At 48.8% G+C, this 20,957-nt stretch overlaps 1 protein-coding gene across 4 annotated transcripts in view; it reads left to right on the top strand.

Annotated features, from left to right (window-relative positions):
• The window catches only part of rg (A kinase anchor protein rugose), a 317,271-nt gene that overhangs the window by 138,307 nt on the left and 158,007 nt on the right, over window positions 1–20,957 (top strand). For 2 of the 4 annotated variants that reach the window (XM_089567001.1, XM_089567003.1), the window contains exons 32-37: window positions 2,574–2,790; window positions 4,544–4,670; window positions 5,905–6,013; window positions 6,422–6,746; window positions 8,739–8,885; window positions 11,411–11,547. In XM_089567001.1, coding sequence (XP_089423127.1) covers window positions 2,574–2,790; window positions 4,544–4,670; window positions 5,905–6,013; window positions 6,422–6,746; window positions 8,739–8,885; window positions 11,411–11,547 — 1,062 coding nt within the window. The remainder of the gene's footprint in view (window positions 1–2,573; window positions 2,791–4,543; window positions 4,671–5,904; window positions 6,014–6,421; window positions 6,747–8,738; window positions 8,886–11,410; window positions 11,548–20,957) is intronic. The other 2 variants (XM_089567004.1, XM_089567002.1) reach the window with 1 other exon arrangement.

Here is a 20,957-nt window from a genome sequence, read left to right as displayed (position 1 = left end):
ATGGTCCTCCCCGTGAGGAGTGAACGGCGGCAGGCAGCTATGTATAAATCCCTTGAGTCGTGAATATTTCTGTATGAATGCAATTCCTGCGCTTCTGCTTGTGAATTTTGTTGATTACAGTCGACGACCGAAAATTCGGACGCCTGATTTTTCGGACATGCTTGATTATTCGGACTTTTTCGTGGCACCGCGACATGGCCCATAGAGCCAATGTGTAAGAGCGCTTGAAATTTCGGACGCACCGCAACTGACCACTCGATTTTTCGGACCTCGTTCGCACTCGCCGCCAGTACCCAAGCCGCCATATAATGTGTACAGTGGAACCTCATTAATTCAGACTGCAGGAGATATCGAAAACTTGATCAAACAAAACGAAACTCAAGCTTAAAGGGAGCCTCTTGCGACGCTGAAATTCTGCGCGAGTCGGCACACTGCGCTCGCGTGTTTTCGAATTCGTACTGTCCTTGAATGTCTTCCGCCGCACGAACTTGAACCGTAGTCTGAGTTCACGGAACTCATCTGTGCCGAGTCTTTAGTCCCGAACACGGAACGCGAATACGATCGCGGAGCGCTTGATCGCGGAGGCTACGCGCACGCCGTGGCCTCCGCGATCGAAGCGCGCTTCGGGCACGCCGCCGGATCTTATCGCGCCGCCGGATCTTATCGCGGCCGCGATCTGCTCCGGCGCTGCGCCGTTCGCGGAGGCCACGCGCGCGCACCGGAGCTTCCAAGTGCCGTCTATGGATGGCGCCGTGATCATTATCATCAACATTTTTCTCGGTCGCGATTTTCCGCTGTTCACATCGGCATCAGTTTCGCCAGCTCCAGCCTTTCGTGGCGTGTCAGCATGCGTGTCAGCATGCGTGTTAGCGCGTTCGCCGTGATAGTGGCTTTCGCGTGCTGCCGCAGAGCTTCACAGTTTTAGCGCGATGGGCAAGCACCTTAAGCTACACGGCTGGGAGTTAGCTCTCGAACGCGGTCGGTAAGCGTGCGGCGGGCGGGAAATTCGACGTGGCCGAGAAGTGCGTCCGATGATGGTGCAACCAAAAGAGAAACACAAGCTGCAAAAAGCGAGCTTTCCGAGTCAAGCCGTGCGAGTTTCCTGAACTGGAATAAGGGCTGCTCCTCTATGTGATGGAAGTGCGGAACAACGGCTACGCGTTGACAGCGGACATGCTGCGCGGCTTCTTTTGGCATGAGCGTGCACCAGAGCGCAGCACCAGCTCAGGAGTCTAAATACTTCGCGAGTGACGATTGAACGTAGAATAAATGTCGCTCATTCCCTGGTTGGTGTGTTTTTGCTTTTAAGGTTTTTTTTTCGCATATCGCGTGTATGGGCCGCACCCCGAAAATTGGCCCTCGAATCTGGAAAAAAAAAAGTGCAGCCCTTATACGCGTTTATGCGGTATTTCGCGCGGCGAAATATAGTCATGAGGAGCTTTAGATTGTGTGCAATACAATTGGCCGCTTTCTCCGGCATAGTGGTAATAAGTTCGTGATTTTTTCGGTGAAATTTGATTTTTCGGACTGCCCGATTTTTCGGTCGTTTTCGCGGCCCCTAGAGAGTCCGAAAAATCGGTCGTCGACTTAAACGTATTTTGGATGATGTGAATATTTTTCACGACCCCGTGAGGTTCATATCATAGATACTGTACTGTACTCGATTTCCTTTGATGTGTGTAAAGAAGCACTTATCTTGTATGCTTTCAACACTTTTGACACTATGTGGAGACTTGATGCCTGCTATCAAAAAATTATATGATGGTTACACATTCTTAGTAATGTGGATGAAGAGCTCTGGCAGGGTTTCCGTTGTGCTCTTGCGACGACCTTGCCATCTTTTGCAGGTGGCTTGGAGCTCGCATGCCCGCACGTTGAGGTTCACGAGCGCCTTATGTTTGTCCTTTGCCATTGCTCTTTCCGTAAACACCTATATGAATGCAATGGCCCTTGCTCCGCTTGCTTTTCTTCCCTAATGTGAGCCCTGGCTGCTTGTTCATGCTCCGTGTCCTTCGCCCAAGCTTCTCTGTGTGATGTTGTTCCTCCATGCAACTGATGCCTCAGTGCTGCTTGCTTCATTGGTCCCCTTATCAAGGCTGACTAGCTACTGCTAGGTGTGTTTGGGTGGCTCACCGTCTGCATATTCGGCGCGCCCTCTGCTCTGCTCCTCCCTGTATTTTCTTTTGCACTCTGATCAGCCTATGTGAAGACGCTTGTTGTTGACTGCCACTACTATCCACAGATCTGGAACCTTCATTAAGAGCTAACACTCTAAAACCAAGCATGCTGCATTCATTGGAATGCATGAGCAGGAATGTGTTCACTTATATCAGTGCCTGTTGGTTCAGCGAGTTCCTGTAATGAATGTTACGAGTATGTTATGCAAATCCGGAAGCATTTCACAGTACCGAAGTACTGAAAAGTGAATTTCCTAAGGGCAACGTTCCTGCGAACACATATTTACTTCAGTGATGTCCCTTAGAGCAGATGGAAAATATACTCCATGCACTGTAAGAATGGCACTGTGCCTTGGCACATGCATGACTGAGACCACTGTGGTGCCTTCCTCTCAGGTGCCTGAGAGCGGGATGATGCCAGTGGCGACCAGTAAGATTGGCGAGGAAAGCGGGCTGGCGCCCAGTGCGCGTGAGGCCAGCCTGACCCAGAAGCTGGAGGGTGCACTGGGTAGTGTGTGCCCACTGCTGCGAGAGATCATGGTGGACTTCGCGCCCTTCCTCTCTCGCACGCTGGTTGGCTCGCACGGCCAGGACCTGCTTGTCGAGGGCAAAGGTAAGCATAGCAGTCCTGCTTGGTATGGGCTGTAGTGCAGGAAAATTGGCGGCAAGAGCAGTGAGCAAACATGTCACCATCTCCGCTATGCTGCCGCTTCATCATAAGCTAGAACTCCACCTTCTGATTGCATCTACAGTGTTGTGGAAGTGAACTACTATGTAGTGGGTGTTTCACCTAAGATTTTCTGCAATTTAAAAAAAAGAAAATCAGCTTGTCGAGTTAGAAGAGTGCTTCTTTCGGCATAGCATTGTCAGAGGTGTAGCACATCAGAACACAGCTAAGACGTGCTAGCGGCTGGGCCGGTTAACTAATGTTGAATAGTTTTTTTAACTGGGATGTTAGTCTCCTTATTTACTAAGAGGCATGTAGCCCATCGTAAGTAATATCCACATGAGTTTTTTAAATTTTATAGACACAGTTACCATCGGCACTGTGGCCCAACAAATTTTGCCTACATCACACCAAAATACATACGCTTTCGAAAAGCTTGCAGGCAAAGCAATCCTTCTAATGCACGTAACTCGTTGAATTGGGCCACGACGCCGAGGCTAACTGCATTTTCGAAATTCTTGAAATTGATATGGATGTTACTTATGGTGGGCTACACACCTTTCAATAAATAAGGAGACTAGCTCTAATAGTAGTCAAAAAGTTAGCTATTCAGTATTAGTTAACTAACCTACTGGTTAGCACGTCTTAGCTGTATTCTGATGCGCTACACCACTGGCAATGCTATGCAAAAAAAAAAAAAAAAAAACGCTTTTCTACCTCTGAAAGCCTATTTTTAAAAATTGCAGAACATCTGAAGTGAAACACCCAGTAAAGTGGTTGGCTGCACTTTAAGAAAACTAGCAAGTGCAATAATGGAGTTTTTTGTAGCGTGCTTTTCTCTTGAAGTTGTTGTTATAGGGAGGTTTTTTGGGGGGGGGTTAAGATAATGGGGTGAGCACTGTTGGGACTGGGGCATTCCACCGCTGCCACCACTGTTGGGTCTGGGTGTCCGAGCCAGGAAACGGTCCAGGCGACGGTGAGTAAAATGACTTTTATGTACAGTATGTACAAGGGCTTTTACATGATACAAGGGCCAAGAGCACCACGGGCAAGCACAAAGAAGAAGGGCGGCCCCGGCGGTGAGCGTAGCTCCGGCATGATGGCTCTTCTGCTGCCCGTCTGCTGCTCGGGTTCAGCGCGGCTCCGTTTTTATAGCCGCCCGCTGACGGTTACGGCAGCCAGCAGTTCAAATCCTCCAATCAGGTCACGGCACTGGCCACCGTTCAAATTAGACCAATGGTCGAGAGGCGACTGCCGGCGACGCGTCGGAGGAGCCCGCACCGACGGAGAGGAGGGGAGGAGGAAGGGTCCGCGTCGGCGCCGGCGAAACTGCATGAGTCACGCTGCACATCGCGACATGTCCGAGAGAGTCTGGGCCTGCTTTGAGCGTCGGCGAGCGCGCAGCGCTTGTTTCCAGAGAGGCCAGCCAGCGAAATGGGAGCTCCGGCACTACAGCACTTAGAGGAACATTTGTACTATAAGCAGAAGTGCTAAGAGGTGATGTTGGAAGTTTAGGAAGGACAAAGTCACAGCTGCACTACATTTTTGCTTGGTGGCCATTTGCCAGGATATGGTGCTGGTAATGTGGCGTAAACTGTGTTGACACTTCAATTTCTACACTTTCATTTGATTCCACTATTCATACATTTGTGTGCCATGTCATGGGATAATAGTGCTTTGTCATCTTTCCTCCCAACAGGGCTGAGCACGTTCAAGAACAGCACTTCAGTGGTGGAGCTGGTGATGCTGCTCTGCTCCCAGGAGTGGCAAAACTCGCTGCAGAAGCATGCCGGCCTTGCCTTCATCGAACTCATCAACGAAGGAAGGTCAGTATCGAGACTCACGTGTATGTACAGCGGGCTTGTAATAACAAGTTTATGCATCAGTTTTTGTCTTTCGCTGGCTGGAATCAATTTAAACGACAAAGGCTGAGTCAGGACTGACTGCTTGTTGGTGTGCACTTTGCTAAAAAAATATTCTTATTGTGCATTGCATTTGTACAATGGGAGCCACGAGATGAAGCCCTTGGGTTAGATTAGAGCATGCCACACCCAGAAGTTTATGAGAATCACTTTGAAAGGTTTCAAAATAATTGCAGTAGAATCTCAATGATACGAATCTTTCAGAGTTGGGAAAAATATTTGTATCGCTCAAAAATTGTGTAATAAAAAAAAACAATCAAGGTCTGTATTATGCTGAGACACGAGAAATGCATGCATAAAAATCTGCCTGTGGGTACTGGTGTCTTTTTATGGATGCACGCTACCACTAAGTGCTCTTGGTGTGCACCATGCATTTGGCAGTTGTGGCATTGGCAGTGTGTGGCCTACACACCACCACTTAATGCTCATGGCGTATACTACTGCACACAGCTTTTAATCACAGAGATGGCAATGTGATGGCAGTGCTTAGTGCTCATAGATGCAATTGCATTGTCAGTATAGCTGTGTAGGAACTGTTCTCAACAACTGAAATACATCACATCGTGCGGAATGCACTTTGACCAGGCAATTATATACGAATTCATATCAGCTGTGATCATACCTGTATGATTGAGATTCTATTGTATGCAAATATCTGAGGGGCCTTGAAGTTTGTTTTTTTTTCGCTGGAGGTACTGTTTCTCTGTTAATAAGTCTTCTGTCTGCTTTCAGCATTGCTAGCGTGCTAAAAAGTGTGTGGCCGAGGTTCACTGCAGTACGTTTACGCAGTGCGCAGTACTTGCCCTGCTCCCACTGACTGTCATACTGCCTCTTTATATTTTTTTTTACACTGCAACCCCAAATGCAATCACGCATCTGCTCTTGCATAAAGTAGCCCCGGCAGTAGCGGTGTTTTGTTTCAAATGAGGTAGCAGAAACTCCGCTGATGCAGCAGTTGCCATGATGGGTAGTGAACATTTGAAAGGAGCTTGGAAGGTGGTTGCAACAAGAGTGCTTTTTCAGGTCTTCAGTACATGGCTTTTTCTTTTTCCCCCAGTCTTTTTGGAAACAACAGTTTTTTCTCAGGCCTGGTTGTTGCCTCTTGTTTCAGTGCTTTATTCTTTCCTAATGCTTGCAGGCTGCTTTCCCACGCCATGAAAGACCACATTGTCAGGGTGGCCAACGAGGCAGAGTTCATCCTCAACCGCATGCGAGCGGACGACGTTCTCAAGCACGCTGAGTTTGAGGTACACCTATCTCCATTTCCGTTCATTTTAATTTTTATTCCGCTGTTCGCAACCGTAGAGCAGGAATAGCTTGGTGCAGTAACGTCATCCTGTGGAGTGGTGGAGTAGTGTCACTATAATTTAAGCTATTCAGCGCAGGTTGCACAGTATCAGTAACTACAGTGCATTTAGGTGGTTGCTTTGGGCATGTGCAGGCTCTAGTTTAAATCATGCCTATTTTTGGTATCGGTCATCAAGGGCCTCTAGTTTTTGTGCGGTTTTGTGAAAAACCATGGATTTGAGGCTTTTTTGTGGAATTGTTTGCTAGCAGCATTTGCTTTGGGGCTATAAAGATAGGTGAGAACTGTTTATTCGGAAAGAACATGTTGTAGATGCTGTATTTCATGTTTCGTGTCTTGTCTTTTGCAGTCGTTGTGTGCACAGACGGCTGTGGACCGTAAGGAAGAAGAGATGATGTGCGACCACCTTATCACGGCAGCGCGGCGCCGTGATTCTCTGGTGGCAGCACGAGCCCTTGAGAAGGTGCTCAACATTCTGACCAACCGCCATGGGGCCTGGGGCCAGAACGCCAAGGGGGGGACAACGCACCGAGCCACGGAGAATGGCCAGGCGGAGTTCCTCCGGCTGGACGCCTGGGAAGACGACGCGCGGCGCCGCAAGCGGCTGGTGCGAAACCCTCACGGCTCTTGCCACCCAGAGGGCACTCTCAAGGCAGCCATCGAGCACGGTGTGTGTGCGTTCAGTTTTGCTCTCTCTCATCAGGACACGGGCCGCTGCACAGCGGCAATTTTAATTGCCGTTTTTATCAAAGCTAGCACATGGGTGTCACCTCTCGGCTTGCTCCTTGGCAGCGTATAGAAATTGCAGTAATGGGGTATTAGGGCTCAGTGGAATTATTAGCAATCCAGGGTATGTCGAACTCGTAATGGATTGCGAAGTAGTTCGATATATCGATAATTTGATTTATAAAAATGGCAATAGATAATCTTATCTGTAAGCTAGAAGAAAGAATACATCACACCCACGCTGGTGACTCGCTTCTTGCAGTAATGTGCCACCCACTAGTAAGCAGGCAGCACACCATCCACTAGGCCTAATCTGCGTTGCATTGAAGCCACATCGGGCAATGCTTTGGGTCTAGCCACTGCGTATCATAAGTGGTGTAATCCTTTTACCAGTACGCAATAAATGAGTCAGACTGATGATGATGATGATGAAAATTGAGGCACAGTTTATTTCCATGACACCTTTGGCAGCGAAGCATGCCAGGTGAGGGCCGCCTGTAGGCTTCAGTCAGTTAGGTTGGCACCACCGCATGACAGTTTTGTTGCGTGGGAAGTGATTGGTTGGTTGGTTTATGGAGTGTAACGTCCCAAAGCAACTAAGGCTATGAGAGTATGAGAGTACCCAAGGCCACCCTCAAGCACTCCCTACATTCACCTTGTAACGTGGTGGTTTCACAGTGCTAGCACTGCCAGCAGGTGCTCAAGGCCACGCAGCCAACCTGTCTCCACGGACGAAAAGGGATCATGAGAACACCATTAGGAGAAGCGCCATTTGCAGGGGTGATATATCGTTCAGTATAGTGGATATGAACAAGAGTTCAATTGACACTAACAGTGGTGCTTTATTTTTGCGTGGGATTTTCAAAGAGATGTTCAGACTGTTTTATACAAACTATAATTCAATATATCCGGGTTTGATATATATTATCCAGTATCGACTGTATGTTAGCCTTGCTTTTGTGTTGCGGTCAAAGTTCATAGAAGTGATACTTCATGAAAGGTGGTTATTCCCACTAAAGTTGCTATTCGGCATTTCTCGCTATCGCCAACTGTTTTTAAGATCATTGTAGAGTGTTGTCTTATTGGACTCTCTCTCTATGGTCTGGTGTAACACTTGCGGGTCTTTGTGCTGAAGCGATGTCTGTTGCCAACTTAAATTTGAAAGAAGCCAATGGTCACCGAAACCAAGGAAAGCATGAGGAATATTTCATTTTTAATTTGTGGTCTTCATCAATGGGATTTTAAAGTGTAATCATTTTTTTTACCTGAAAGATAATTGATTAGAAAATATTAGAAAAAGTAGAAAGAAATTTAATTCACCCCTCAGATAAGTATTGGGACCATGTTAAATTGCATGCTGTGGGCATTTCCCAAGTTGCAAGAAAAGTGGCTCACCAAACCTTGGTACTTATTCCAAGCAGCCAACATGGATCACTTTGTTTCACTTGGGACAAACAAGTTAATTGACCCAGTGGTGCCTCATAGCCAGCTTTGTGCAGATTCTGAGAAGACTTGTGTGCGCAGTTCAAAAGAGGTTTCATTGCAAGCTTCAAAACAGAACACTGGCATCATTTAGATGTTTAGATTTTAAGCGTTGTGCCATAGTTTTTTACCGGGCTTATGGTTTAATCATTTTGCTTTTAGTATAGCAGAGTGGCTTGGCTGTTAGACTGTTGGCTGTCGACTCCTACAAGACATTGTAGGAGTCGACTCTGTAGCAGAGAGTGCATGCATCCTGCATCCACTCATCTTTATAATTGCATGCATTTTTATAATTTTTGCATCTGCTGCCTCTGTATTCATTTTTACCATTGTTCTCACAGGAGGTCTCATCCACAGTCCCTGACTTTGGGACCTCCTTCTGTATTCCAGTGTTTTTTATTCTTGTACCGTAAACATGCAATAAACGAACCTTGAACCTGCTCTGTGCCTTGGTGCAGGGGCCCCCGAGGATGCCATCCTGCAGGCTCGCGAAGAGCTTCACCGCCAGCTGGCCCTGACCCGGCGCCAGCACCAGCTGCAGAGCACCGACCTCCTGGACGACAGCGACTTCTGGGACGACAAAGACCTCGACTCCGAACTCGCAGGTAAAGGGGCACACCTAGAGAGAGAACTTACTTCTCTCATTGTGCTTTTACTTTTGGGATGGACAGAAAGGATAACAGAGCCATGCAATGCATTGCTTGTGTATATATTCAAGAGATGTGGTCGATCTATAGGAGGTATTCACATGACGTCATCCGCAAGGGGCGCTAGTTGCCGGCGCGGCATTCGCCATGTTGGTGGTCGCGCGCGCGTCCGCCGCAGCCAGCCGCAGCTTTTATGTAGCTGGTGATGGGTGAAATGTGAGTGTATTTCGCGTCTCGCTGCAGATAATTTCTGTCCGACCTGTACCGCCGCGTGACTGAGTGAATATTCCGTGAACTGTGCGAAGCAGAAAAGAGCGGGCACGCTCAGAAGGTTCTACTTTGTGAAAAGGTGGACCCCCTATAGGAATGCGGAGGCGCCGGCATGGTGTGCGACGTACGGGACTGCTGCCGCACGTTGAATTTGCCGGTATCGAGGCCCACCTTGTGCACGGCTTAAGTTTGCTGACAGGCCAAGGAATTAAAGCATGCAAACCTATGAGAGGGTGCAATTACTTGACAAGTGGGTGAGTCCAAGAGCCGTGCTGAGGGTGCCGAAGGCCGAGGTGCCGAAGGCCGAAGTGCCGTTTTTGGAGAGGTGAGTAATTCGAAGGGTCTGTTCGCTTAGCTGTAGCTTAACTTGTCACCTCTATCTGCTGAAAGTGACGTGTTGCTACGGCTTGAAGCAGCGCTACGTCGATACAATCAAAACTTCAAAATATTCTCGCTGGGTCTGACGTTCGTGCTGCGAGCATGCCGCTGGAATTATCAGTTTCTGCGGCGCCAGTTTTGGAATTTCGGTAGTTAATCGTGCTGTTTATCCACAATGTGCCCTGCATGACTAGCTGACAGTTATCAACTGATATTACAAGCTGTAAGTCGTGTACGTTCTTGCGTGCAGTGCAGCCAGCCAGTTTTGCTGCCGAGTTGAGGCAGCTCTGTTTTATCACGGCACAGAGGAATTCTGCTGCAAACTTCATGCACAATAAGCGTACGCGGTCGCTGATGCATTTAACAATGTGCAAATATGTTACTGATCACTGACATTTCAGGCCGGGTACCTCACGGCGTACCATGACACTGCGCGAGCTGGCGTGAAACGACCGCAAACATGGCGCGTTTGCCGCGACGACGCTCGCGCCGTCTGGTAGCGCCATAGAGTTTCTTACTATTACCTAGAGGGAAAGCTGGCAGCCCGTCTATGGGAGTTTGCATGGCGACCCCTCGAGACCACTTCAGCCCCCATGGGCGCTCAAAGCATCATGGGGCGGTGAGCTACTTGTTGCGAAACTGCAACTTTTGGACAAAAAATAATAGAAAAATAAAGCTGTTTGATAACTACAAACGCCCTAACATTCAATATCTTGTCTAATGATTGCAACAAATGAGCAGAAAAGCATTTAAGTGCAAAGTTTGCCCAAAATAAGAGACGACTCGCTCTCCTATTGGCCTAGTAATGAACACTACAAAAACTATTATTCCGTAATTAACAGGCGCACTTTTAAAAGTAAATATGTTTTCAAAAAAGATTTTGTTGCTTAAATACTATAAGAGGTTTTTTAATGGCATTTCGGAAAAGTGAAACCTTTTATTGGCGTCGTGTGTCGTCGCGGTTTCACTACTATGGGTTTTGCCCACTGCGTTCGCGCGAAAGTCGTCTGCGCACACACGAACAGCGTTTTCGGAATGAAACGTCTTAGTAGTGGCGCTCCGTGTTCCCGAAAAACTACGACTGTGCCGCAACAAGTAGCTCACCGCCCCATGATGCTTTGGGCGTCCATGGTGGCTGAAGTGCAGCGCCGCCAGCTTTCCCTCTAGGTAATAGTAAGAAACTCTATGGGTAGCGCGGCCTCAGTGAATACCTCCTATATTACACCAATGTTGCAAAGTTGTGAGTTTTCGAAGGTACCTATAACATGTGCTGCATACTCATATTATTCACTGTACGAAGTAATATCAAGAGTTGTCTGGCTTCTGTGAAAACGAGGTAAGCACTGAACATTGTTAATGACAAGCAATTCAGCTTGCACAGATTAGCCGCCGCAGTGGCTCAGTGGTTATGGTGCCCGGCTGCTGACCCGAAAGATGCAGGTTCAATCCCAGCCGCATTTCGATGGAGGCAAAATTCTAGAGGCCCGTGTACTGTGCGATGTCAGCACATGTTAAAGAACCACGGGTGGTCGAAATTTCCGGAGCTGTTCACTACGGCGTCTCTCATAGCCTGAGTAGCTTTGGGACGTTAAACCCCATAAACCAAACCAAGCTTGCACAGATTCCATGGGCGCATTATCAGTAAACATGCAAAGCACATAAGGGTTCAGCACATACCAATTTCTCTGCACTAATACCATGAGCGTAGTGTGTTTCTGTGGCGCATTATCAAAGGCTTCTGGTTGTACTGAATGAGCAATCATGGTCCAGTGGTTCTTAAGAGGAAGAGGGAGGCGGTTTTGCTTACGTGCATTTCTCATTGCTCTTCTGCACAGGGTCCGTAAGTCTTAGCACGAGATGTCGACTGATAGCTCCAGGAATCATCGCTCCAGGCATGCTCTCCATCACCCAGTCTGAACTCTTCTTCGAGGTGGATGAAGACGACATAGAGTTCAAGAAGAACGACCCTGAGGTAGGGAGACGCAGCCGCATGCTTTCCTTGCCTGCCCTCTGCATCGTGGACTCTTTGTTTACAGCCGCGTTTTAGAAAAGAACAGATTGCATCATACCATTGGGCCATGGCCATGAACATCTGCGTATGCAGCGCAAAATAGCAAAAGCTTTTGTGCTTTGCCCTTGTTGATGTTTCGCCTTCTGGCCTGAGAGACTCGAGAAGACGGCGTCTGCCGCTTCGTGCACTGTTGGCTGTAGGTCATACTTAGAAGGTGCACAGCTGCATTCGCTACGGTTGACAAGGCTGCCACACATCGAGAATGAGCAGCTGGTGTTTCATGCACGTCATTGTGTACGCCACTACGTGGAAGCGCAAAAGAAAAGGAGCCTACACTGCTAATTTTGTGCAGCACTGTGAATCGTAAGGGGTTGAAAAAGGTGCTTCCTGTTGCACTGCTTCAGTGTAGTCAAGTGCCAAACTTCGTTATAGCGAGCAGGTCAAAAATAGGCTTGTGCGAATATTCGAATATTTCGACATATATTTCGACATATTCGAATATTCGACAGTTTCGAATATTTGGTTGAAAAGTAAAATATTCGATATTTGATCTGAGTTTTTGGCATTCAATATCCTATTCGTGTCATGCGAATAACGTTTTTGGAGTGCTTGCTTAGTGTGGTTTTGGTTCAATGTGCGTCCTGCGGGAAGGCACCGTGGTGCTCGCGCAGCTAAATGCAACAGCTGTGCAACGATGCAGTTGCAGTAAGACCAGCAGTGAGATGAAAATGACGATCAAAGGCAATAAAACGACACATCTGACATGCGTTCGACTCGCATGCAGCCTGGCTGATTGAGCAGCCAACAAACTGCCAATGGTAGTGTTTTTTCGGATGCCTCCACTAGGCACTCACTGGAGAATTGCGAAAGAACTGGAAATTTGCTTCCGTGCTATCAACCGCTCATCCGTGAAAGCGATCCCCTGCATGAGCGAGCGGGGTAAATGGCGTGCAGCTCGGATTTCATCAGTGGAACTGAATTTTCTTTAGCGGAGCAGAACCAATTTCTATATGAATTGGCAATTTCTTTTTTTGACATGTGGAGGACTCCATGAGTGGGCACCAACGCAGGGTGCGTAATACGTGAGGTTCAGCCAAACCTGCCTCAAACCCTGCAGATGGGTCGGCTCCACATGTAGGTAGACTTTCTAAATTTTGGATGGCCATTATTGCAAAAGGTCAACATAGCTTCAATGAGTGCGACAAAGCTTCAGGCACTCTTTCTTTTTTTTTTATTCAATGTAATGGCCTTATGTGCCAAAAGTATTCGAAATATTCGCTTCTAAATTATTCAAACAATATACTGTTTGCTTTTAATTCTCTTCGCGCGGATAAACGGCTATTTGCACGAGCTTAGTCGATAGTGATAAAATATTTTCATATAGCCACATTTCGTAGTATAAATTTTGTAAAAAATATAGCACTCTGAATTTATAGTCAGTAAAGAGACTGCAGTTCAGGGAACACTTGCTAGGGAGCAGGAGACCTTTTCCCAATTTTAGCGCCGTGTTGACGGCTCTGACGGCGATTCCGGATGTCGCCAGAAAGAGCGCTAAACGCCACCTAGGCTGGCTTCCCCACACGACACCGCTGGCATCACTGCATGACAGCAATGTTGCGTGGAAAATGAGAGCTTCCGCATCGGGTAATCGCCGGCACTCCCACTTCAGCCGGACAACGGCACCGCAGGATGCTGCATGGCTGCAACCCTCCAAGCCGCTGTTTCTTCCGTGGCCTTGTTGGCGCATGCGAGGTGAAAGCGGGAACGCTTTTCGCACCACCACCAGCCATTCATGCATTGCGGTGAAGCCCACCGCTTGCCATCGGAGTGCACCCCCGGCTTGGCGCCGGGGATTTACGTCGTTTACGATTTACGTTTTACGTCGAACGGCGTATGGTGTACGAAGTAAAAATTGCGTGTATTTGTTAGGAAGATTATGGAAGAGTTCGCTGTTACCAATAGCTCGTTATATCCATGATCGATATACTATCGAGCCTCGAGGTTCGACTGCCCTCTTGCTAATTTTGTCCTGCACTCTAAATACGAATACGCCTACACGGGAGTAAAAAGGGAGTTAATTGTCCTCTAGCGGACTTCCTTTTATAAGGGTGGGCGCTATAGTGGACAGCTTATTCCCGTTTTTACACCTTTCTGTTCAGAGTGTATATCTGGGCAGTGTAATACTTGAAGACAGTTATTCGGTTGTACAAACAGAATGCAGTCATGGATGTTGTACGACTGGCATCGCGGCTGTGCTGACCTTCTCATGTGTTGTGCTATAATTTATAGCGCTGTAATGCACTGCTGCATCGCAACACCGAACAAGTAGAAAGACTGCAGACAGAACGCAGTGCTAGCTTTCTTAAATAAGGCGCGTCCCTTACCGACATCTATGGGTTCTGACGTTCATGCAACCGATCTGCCACGGCACCTCACTTGTTGTAAATCATGTCCACTGTGACTGCACGTTATGTATCATCCACGCTTAGACGGGTAGACATACGCAGCCGACACGAAGAAAGGCAGGACGCGTCAGGCGGAAGGCAGCAGCGCGGCGCAGTCCACGCGGTCAGCCGCGTTCCCCACCGGGACAGCAGTGCCAACCTCGAGCTGTGCTGCACTGTATTGTAATTGCCGCGTGCAAGACGCGCACGGCGCGCGCTGCAGTGACGCGCGCCGCGTGTGGTCTACTGCTCTCCCCGCGCGGTCACGCCGGACCCGTCTCCGGCCCGTCACGGGCGGCGTCTCGACCGACGCGCCCGCCGTCAGCGTTCGAAGATGCTAGCTCGCGCGCGCGGTCGCTCGCGTGTGGTCCGCTCACGGCTAGTGACTTTTTGTCCTGTGGCAATGGGGATGCAATGCGCTCGCTGCAGTGAAGTTATGATTTCATGTTGGGAAGTAGCGCGAGAACGCGACGGACAAGAAAGTAGAGGGTGATGGAACGAGCACTACTCCGGCGACTAAAGCCTAACGAAGACAACTCTCGGACCGGGTGATGGGCGCCACGCGGTGTCCCTGCTGCCGAAGAAGTTTCGCAGCTGATATGGAAAGTGTACAACAGCTGTAGCTTGCTGGTACTCACCTGTGGGGTAGAAACGCGGAAGCTAACAAAGAGGGTTCAGCTTAAGTTAAGGACAACGCACCGAGCTATGGAAAGAAAACTGATAGGTGCAACGTTAAGAGACAGGAAGAGGGCAAAGTGGGTCAGGGGTTAAGCGGGCGTGAAAGACATCCAAGTCGAAATCAAGAGGAAGAAATGGGCTGGAGCAGAGCATATAATGCAAAGGCAAGATGACCGCTGGTCCTTAGGGATAACTCCGTTCTCGGCTGATTGATTTGCGGCAGGAGCACATGAACCAGACAGATCGAGCACCAAGTTCAGGGAAAGCATGTGCTCTTCCACACAGAGTTCTTTTCTTGCATGTAGTATCGACAGCCGCACGCAGGGACCAGACACGATTCCTGTTGGAGTTAGCTACTAACCACTGTTTCGAGCAGGCGCGGCGGGGGTGCCATCTAGTGGCAGGGTTGCCAGGTTTGGCTACTTTACGCCAAATTGGCTACTTTTGGGACCCCTTGGCGACAAAAATTTGAATTTGGCTACTTGGCTACTTTTTGGCTACATTTGAATTCGAAGTTAGGACTGAATAATAGACCTATTTTTTTGCCAATAGTCCCTGTGCATCTTTGCTGAAGTCCGTTAGAATGCCACACGTAACACTATTATCCACGATGCCTGCCCTGTTGTTAAAAATTTACCTGTAATCATCTCCTAGACATAAAATACTTCTCGCTCCTGTGTTCACTTAATGCTCGCCAGACTTGTTCTCCCAGTCGAGACTCCGATACTCTGGCTCTGCTAAGCAATGCGAATATGTAGCTTCCTTAGAACTAGGAATAAGAATGTCATATCTCCAATCACTGAATGGACCTCAGGTAAATAGGGAAGTGTCTTGCTACTTAGCTGATAAAACTGTGTCATCAGTTGACTACTGGTTCAAAGCGAGTTGATAGGCCGCACATGCCAGCCCGACAGCCACTTGTATGATGCTGTGAATTACAGTCGTGACTGAAATTTTTCAAGGAACATGGTTTTTTTTAGCCCATTAGAGGCGAGCGGGGAATACCAGAAAGTTATGAAACGTGATGACGAAGGATCTTCGTATCACATGCGATATAAAGTTGGGGAACCATAAGTGGCTGAAAAGCAACCCATTTGACCTGAAAAACTTTGGCCAAGGCCGCGTGCTTTCTATGCCTTCAGTACATATGAACTACACGTGGCAATCAGTCTGTTATGCAACAGAAAGCTGAAAAAAAGATCGCAGGAGAAAAACCGAACAAGAAATAGGCGCATATGAAATCATGCCATTGTTTACAGAACAGTGAAAAATTTTCATGAAAAAAAAATGTCATGCATGCCATATTTATATGGCAATGCGAATTGTTATGGCAGCTTCTTAGGAACCCTAATTATTTCTCCTCTGCAGAGAAGAAAAACTCCTCTGGTTACTTTTCCCACCCTTTCACTCCCTTTAGAAATTCCGAGCGCGTTTCCGTGCTCCTGTCCCATGATGTTCATGTATTTTCTTCCGTTTGATTTGTTGCTTTTATACTACAGTTATTCGCATCCAGTGTTAACCTGCATTCGGCAAGAATTACAAATTTGTTGCGCTGCTTTTCTGCAACTTTGGCGCTTTTTTGGCTACATTTGACACTCCGGCGACACGCTGGCTACTTTTTGGCTACTTTTGCGATTTTTGTGGCGCTTTTTTGAGTTTAGGACCTGGCAACCCTGTCTAGTGGTGCTTCTTTGCAACGCTGCAATGGCGATGACATTTTGTGAGCGAAAGCTCTACTCTTCACACTACAACTCCCAAGGACGAATTTGGCGCAAAGTCGACCTTGAGCCGGCGAAACGAAGGTGTGGCGAGTGGCTTCATACCACGTGGCTCGGTGTGGAGGGGCACCGCAGCTGCGCTCGCCATGGAGGAAAAAAAACTGAGGAGGGAGCGTCCGGCGACAACCTTGAAGCCTCGTCTTAACAAGTAAAGATATAGCAAAAAAAAGAGTGTGCCCCCCCCCCCCCCCCCCGTGATCGCACCACGTGATAGCGTGCCGTAAAATCTAGCCCCGCTGCGGCATGCGCCGATTAGCGCGGCAGACTAACTGTAGATAAACTTCCTTGCTGTAGACGCCCGCGCCGCGGGTCGCGCATACGCGTGCACTAAAACATACCGGAATCAAAACATAAAGGACCGGCTCGAAGAGCGAAAAACTGAGCGAGAAAACGACTTCAAAACACTCGGCTTGCGAACGCTGGCCGCGTGACGTCATGCTCCCGCCTTAGTTTTTTTTTCCTCCATGGCGCTCGCTCCCCTGCTGTACCACGTGACAAGGCGAGGCTTCGCCGGCGCTCTAGCGCCGCTGTCGCTCAGTATCGCCGTGGATGAGGCGCGCGCCGGTCCGAGCGCGTCAATTCTTTGACGCAGGCGCCAGACCATGCGTAACCATGCTTAACAGAGCTTTCGCTCGTATAACTAGGTTTAGCCGGAATAAACCTCCGCCGTTTTTTTTTTTTGTGTGTAGGGCACTTACAGATCCTACCATAAGCAAATTCGAGGCATTCGTTGCATCAGCGGATGTGTTAACAGCTTTGCTATAGAGAAAAAGGTATTCAGAACTGGTAGACTTTTTCCAAATTTTCATCACCAACCAGCGGTCGTCAGCAGGGGACGTTGGTCTACTTGGTTCTCGGGCGACCAAGTGGCTACATAGAGCAAACGACGGTTTATTAAATAGCTTTGTTCATTTTTTGTTTTTTAAAATGTGTATTCACTCGCTCACCCGAGGCAACTATGCTTGCGCAAAAAACCTTTTACTCTTTCCTCTTCGGTATTCTGGAGCTTTGATGCGTAGTTGGCAAAGGCCACAGCAACGGTTGTTTGTGCTTAGCTCTAAGAATTTTAACATATATAAACACCCACCCAAGCTTAGCCCGCCATTCCTCTTTTAAAATATTGTCGCTTTATTACTTTAGCTCTCAAAAACTCCACTGAGGGTAAGAAAAGCCAAAGAATGACATTATCCACTTTTCTCCCGCAAAAATTTTCAGTCTAACTTATGTAGCACCAGGGATATTGGCGATTGAAAACGGCCCCCTTACTTACCTCTCAGAACTCATACAATTCCAGAACCACCCAAGAAAAAAAAAAAAGAAAGGAAACAGGACATCCATGACTATGCTCTGCCCCCTTGGCTCGGTTGTTTACTCTTTTTTTTGGCACCTCGTTCCCTCGCCACGGCACGACGTGGGACATTGAAAGGGACACGCCGCAGTCTAGAGCCGGCCGTGTCGCCGCCTGCCTGCATGGTCTGCGATCGTCCTTGCGGTTTTTAGCGAGCCGATGACACCCCCCTTCGACTGACGCGGGTAACATGTCACATGGCGGATTTGCGCCAGAGACCGGCACTGTGTGTCGCCGCGAAGCGCTAGAATGGGAATTTTTTTTTAAAAACTCAGAAGTTATGGGCTCGCTTTCGAGGACTTGTACACGACATGAACGCTCGGTAACTATTCTGCGTAATGCACGCATTTTATAGCCACTTTCAAAACCGTTGCAGGGACCCTTTCAAGGCGTATGTGTGCTGGGCCTAATGCTTAAGACCCCCTTATCTAGATACCCTTTTTTGAAGGGTAGATTTGTGAGGTCTCGAAAACCGCAGCGAAGCATCACGTAGCCGCATTGTCTGCCGCATTCGCGCTCTGACAACTTTGCCAGGGGCGGCGCTGTTCGCAGAAGCGATGGTGGCGGCGCGCTACGGCCGTTGGTTGCCTTCAGTACAGTGCGTACCTTCAGCAAATAATAAGGCGAATGAGAACTTCCGCGTCGCGTCTGTTGGGGAGAGACGTTGGCGTCTAAAAGCAAAAAAAAAAAAAGAAAAATACAGATACAAGTTTCATGGACGCATACGGGGAGCGTGGCGGAGTGATTCTTGGGCCCGAGAAATACATGTCCTCTTCTCGCCCTATGAGCCGACGCAGCTTCGCGTCTCGGAGGGCGTGTTGACGATATTAGTGCATCGCTTTGCTGCTGTCGGCCCCGCTTGCCTACACTGGGCGGGAGGAGAGAGGGCGCCGGGCTCCGGAGATGCCTGACAGGCGGGAGGAGCGAGCGTGCGGCAGCCCGGGAAGAGGAGGGTGGCGGCGTTGACGGTAGCGCCGGCAGGGGCCGCCGCCCGCATCGCGTGGCGGTGGCCGCGGCCATTTGTCCGTCACGCCGCGGCGCCCGGTTGACGGCGGCATCGCGGCTTCCGTGCCGTCCGCGCAGCCGACGTCGATACGATCGCGGTTGCGCCTGGCCCGCCGCTGCTTACTGGCTCACCTTCCTTCACTTACGTGCACCGCTGGCCGCGCGAGCGGGTGTGGATATAGAATCTGCGTTGTGTGTTGGCACCGCCATTTTGATACTGCAAGGTTTTAACCGGTTGGGCAAGCACTGGAAATGAAGTTGTTTAATTTACTGTTCTTGGTAGCGCTTTCAAAGCTTGTACAGAAGCTTGCGTCATCTTTGGTCACCTCTAGCTTGGCGCGTCGCCATCTCAGCGTGCATCAGGTCCTAGCATTTTAGCTGGGCTGGCGTCTGCTAGAATACACTGTCAATGAGTCAACATTACTTGGCTATACTACGCGTTTAGTTGAAACGTCGGATGGGAAAAGTCTTCGCAAGCGCAGCATGCCGGTTCGTTGGAGTGAAACTTAAACCACGTCAAGAACCTGTCCGGTTAACTCTTTCAGCATTCAGGGGTGGACTTAGAGCGATGAACCATGCATGCTTCGCCGTTCTAAAGGAGCGTCGTTTTTTTTAAAACATAGAAGCGGTTTGTTATGCATTCTTGGCGCAGAAATGCATAGTCCGGTTGAAGTTGCCGTCTCACCATCCCCGACCCGTCATCTGGGGCCGTATATCTGTAACGACCCATTCCGTTTTCCATTTCATTTGGTCGCGGCATCACTATGACGAAAGCAACAGCAGGTAGAAAAACGAACGGCTGATCACAGACACAGGTGGTCGTGGCGCCACCGCTAGCCAGCCTCTTGCTGGTATACTTCCAGTCCGGCTGAGTCAGGGGTAGGAAAGTCCAGTTAGTTTCGGTTTCAACTACTTCAGCGCACCTGGTGACTGAAGGAGACCTGGCGTGTAAAATGTGAATAAATCCTGCTCACGCACGCAGCACGACAGATTCGACAGTATATTAAAGGAAGAAAAAGAGGCAGTGGCCGATTTTATGTGAGACACTGGGGAACGAAACGGCTTTGTTTTCGCTGGCGGTGGTTCGAATCCTGCTCGGGGATGTAGTTTTTTTCCTGCGGGATGTCATTGCCATGACAACGATACGACGCTGCAGTCAGCGTCTCTATGGATTGGCGCGTTGACGGAGAAGCTGCGCAAGGTCTCCGCCGCCGGCGCTCCGTCAAAAGTTGGCACTTCACACATACCTTGAGCGGGTTTTTCAGCTTTGCTAGTGAAAGCTTGTTTTCACAAAAAAAAAAAAAATCGCGGATAACACTGTAGCTTGGCTGTCCGTTATAGCCTAGTACGCCGTTATAGCCTCTGCGCCGTGGTTGATTCGCCCGCCGATCGGAGAGATGAGCAGTAGAAGGCAAGATTGCCGCGCTGAGCAGAGTATACAAGGAGGGCCGGAGCGGCGCGAAAATATGGTGGCGTGCTCGGGACCTCGAACTGACATATATGCGATATTCCAAAGACCGGCATATTCCCGTGTTTGCGATTAATGAACAGGCACAGAAAAAACTCGCAGGACGGTTATATAACGAGAGATTCAGCGACAGCTGAGAGGTATTTTTATTTCGCGATGTACATAGGTAAGGAATTTGAGAGCGACAGACATATATGCGTAATTTTAGACCACTTTTTTTATTTTTCACATGCGCTCGCTCTTCAAGTAGCCCGTCTCTCCCAGTCCTTGACATTTGGGAGGGAAGCTTTGTGATCTGAGAAGTGGCATGTGTTCGAAGCGCTAGACCGATGCCTGAATCTGGTGAACGAGGTCTATCCATGTGTTTCGAGAGGTCATCACAGTAGTGGGTGGAGCTACAAGATTGAAGACCTACGCTGGTCACATGTGACGTCACTGGGTTCTCACTAATGTCGCGTTCGGGTCATGTTAGGAGTGACGTCATTGCAACGATCCTCCTTTCGCGATAACCTCCCGGAGGGTGGATGCCGTGAGGGGAGGAGGAGGCGGCGTTACTGTCCTCCAGTTACTACTACTACTACTACTACTACTACTACTACTACTACTACTACTACTACTACTACTAGCCGCCGCCGCACTAGTGGCCGCTG

Source organism: Amblyomma mixtum, chromosome 1, assembly GCF_055824585.1.
Source record: "Amblyomma mixtum isolate Tamu chromosome 1, ASM5582458v1, whole genome shotgun sequence".
NCBI lineage: Eukaryota > Metazoa > Arthropoda > Arachnida > Ixodida > Ixodidae > Amblyomma > Amblyomma mixtum.
This window is presented reverse-complemented; position numbering and strand designations above follow the sequence as displayed.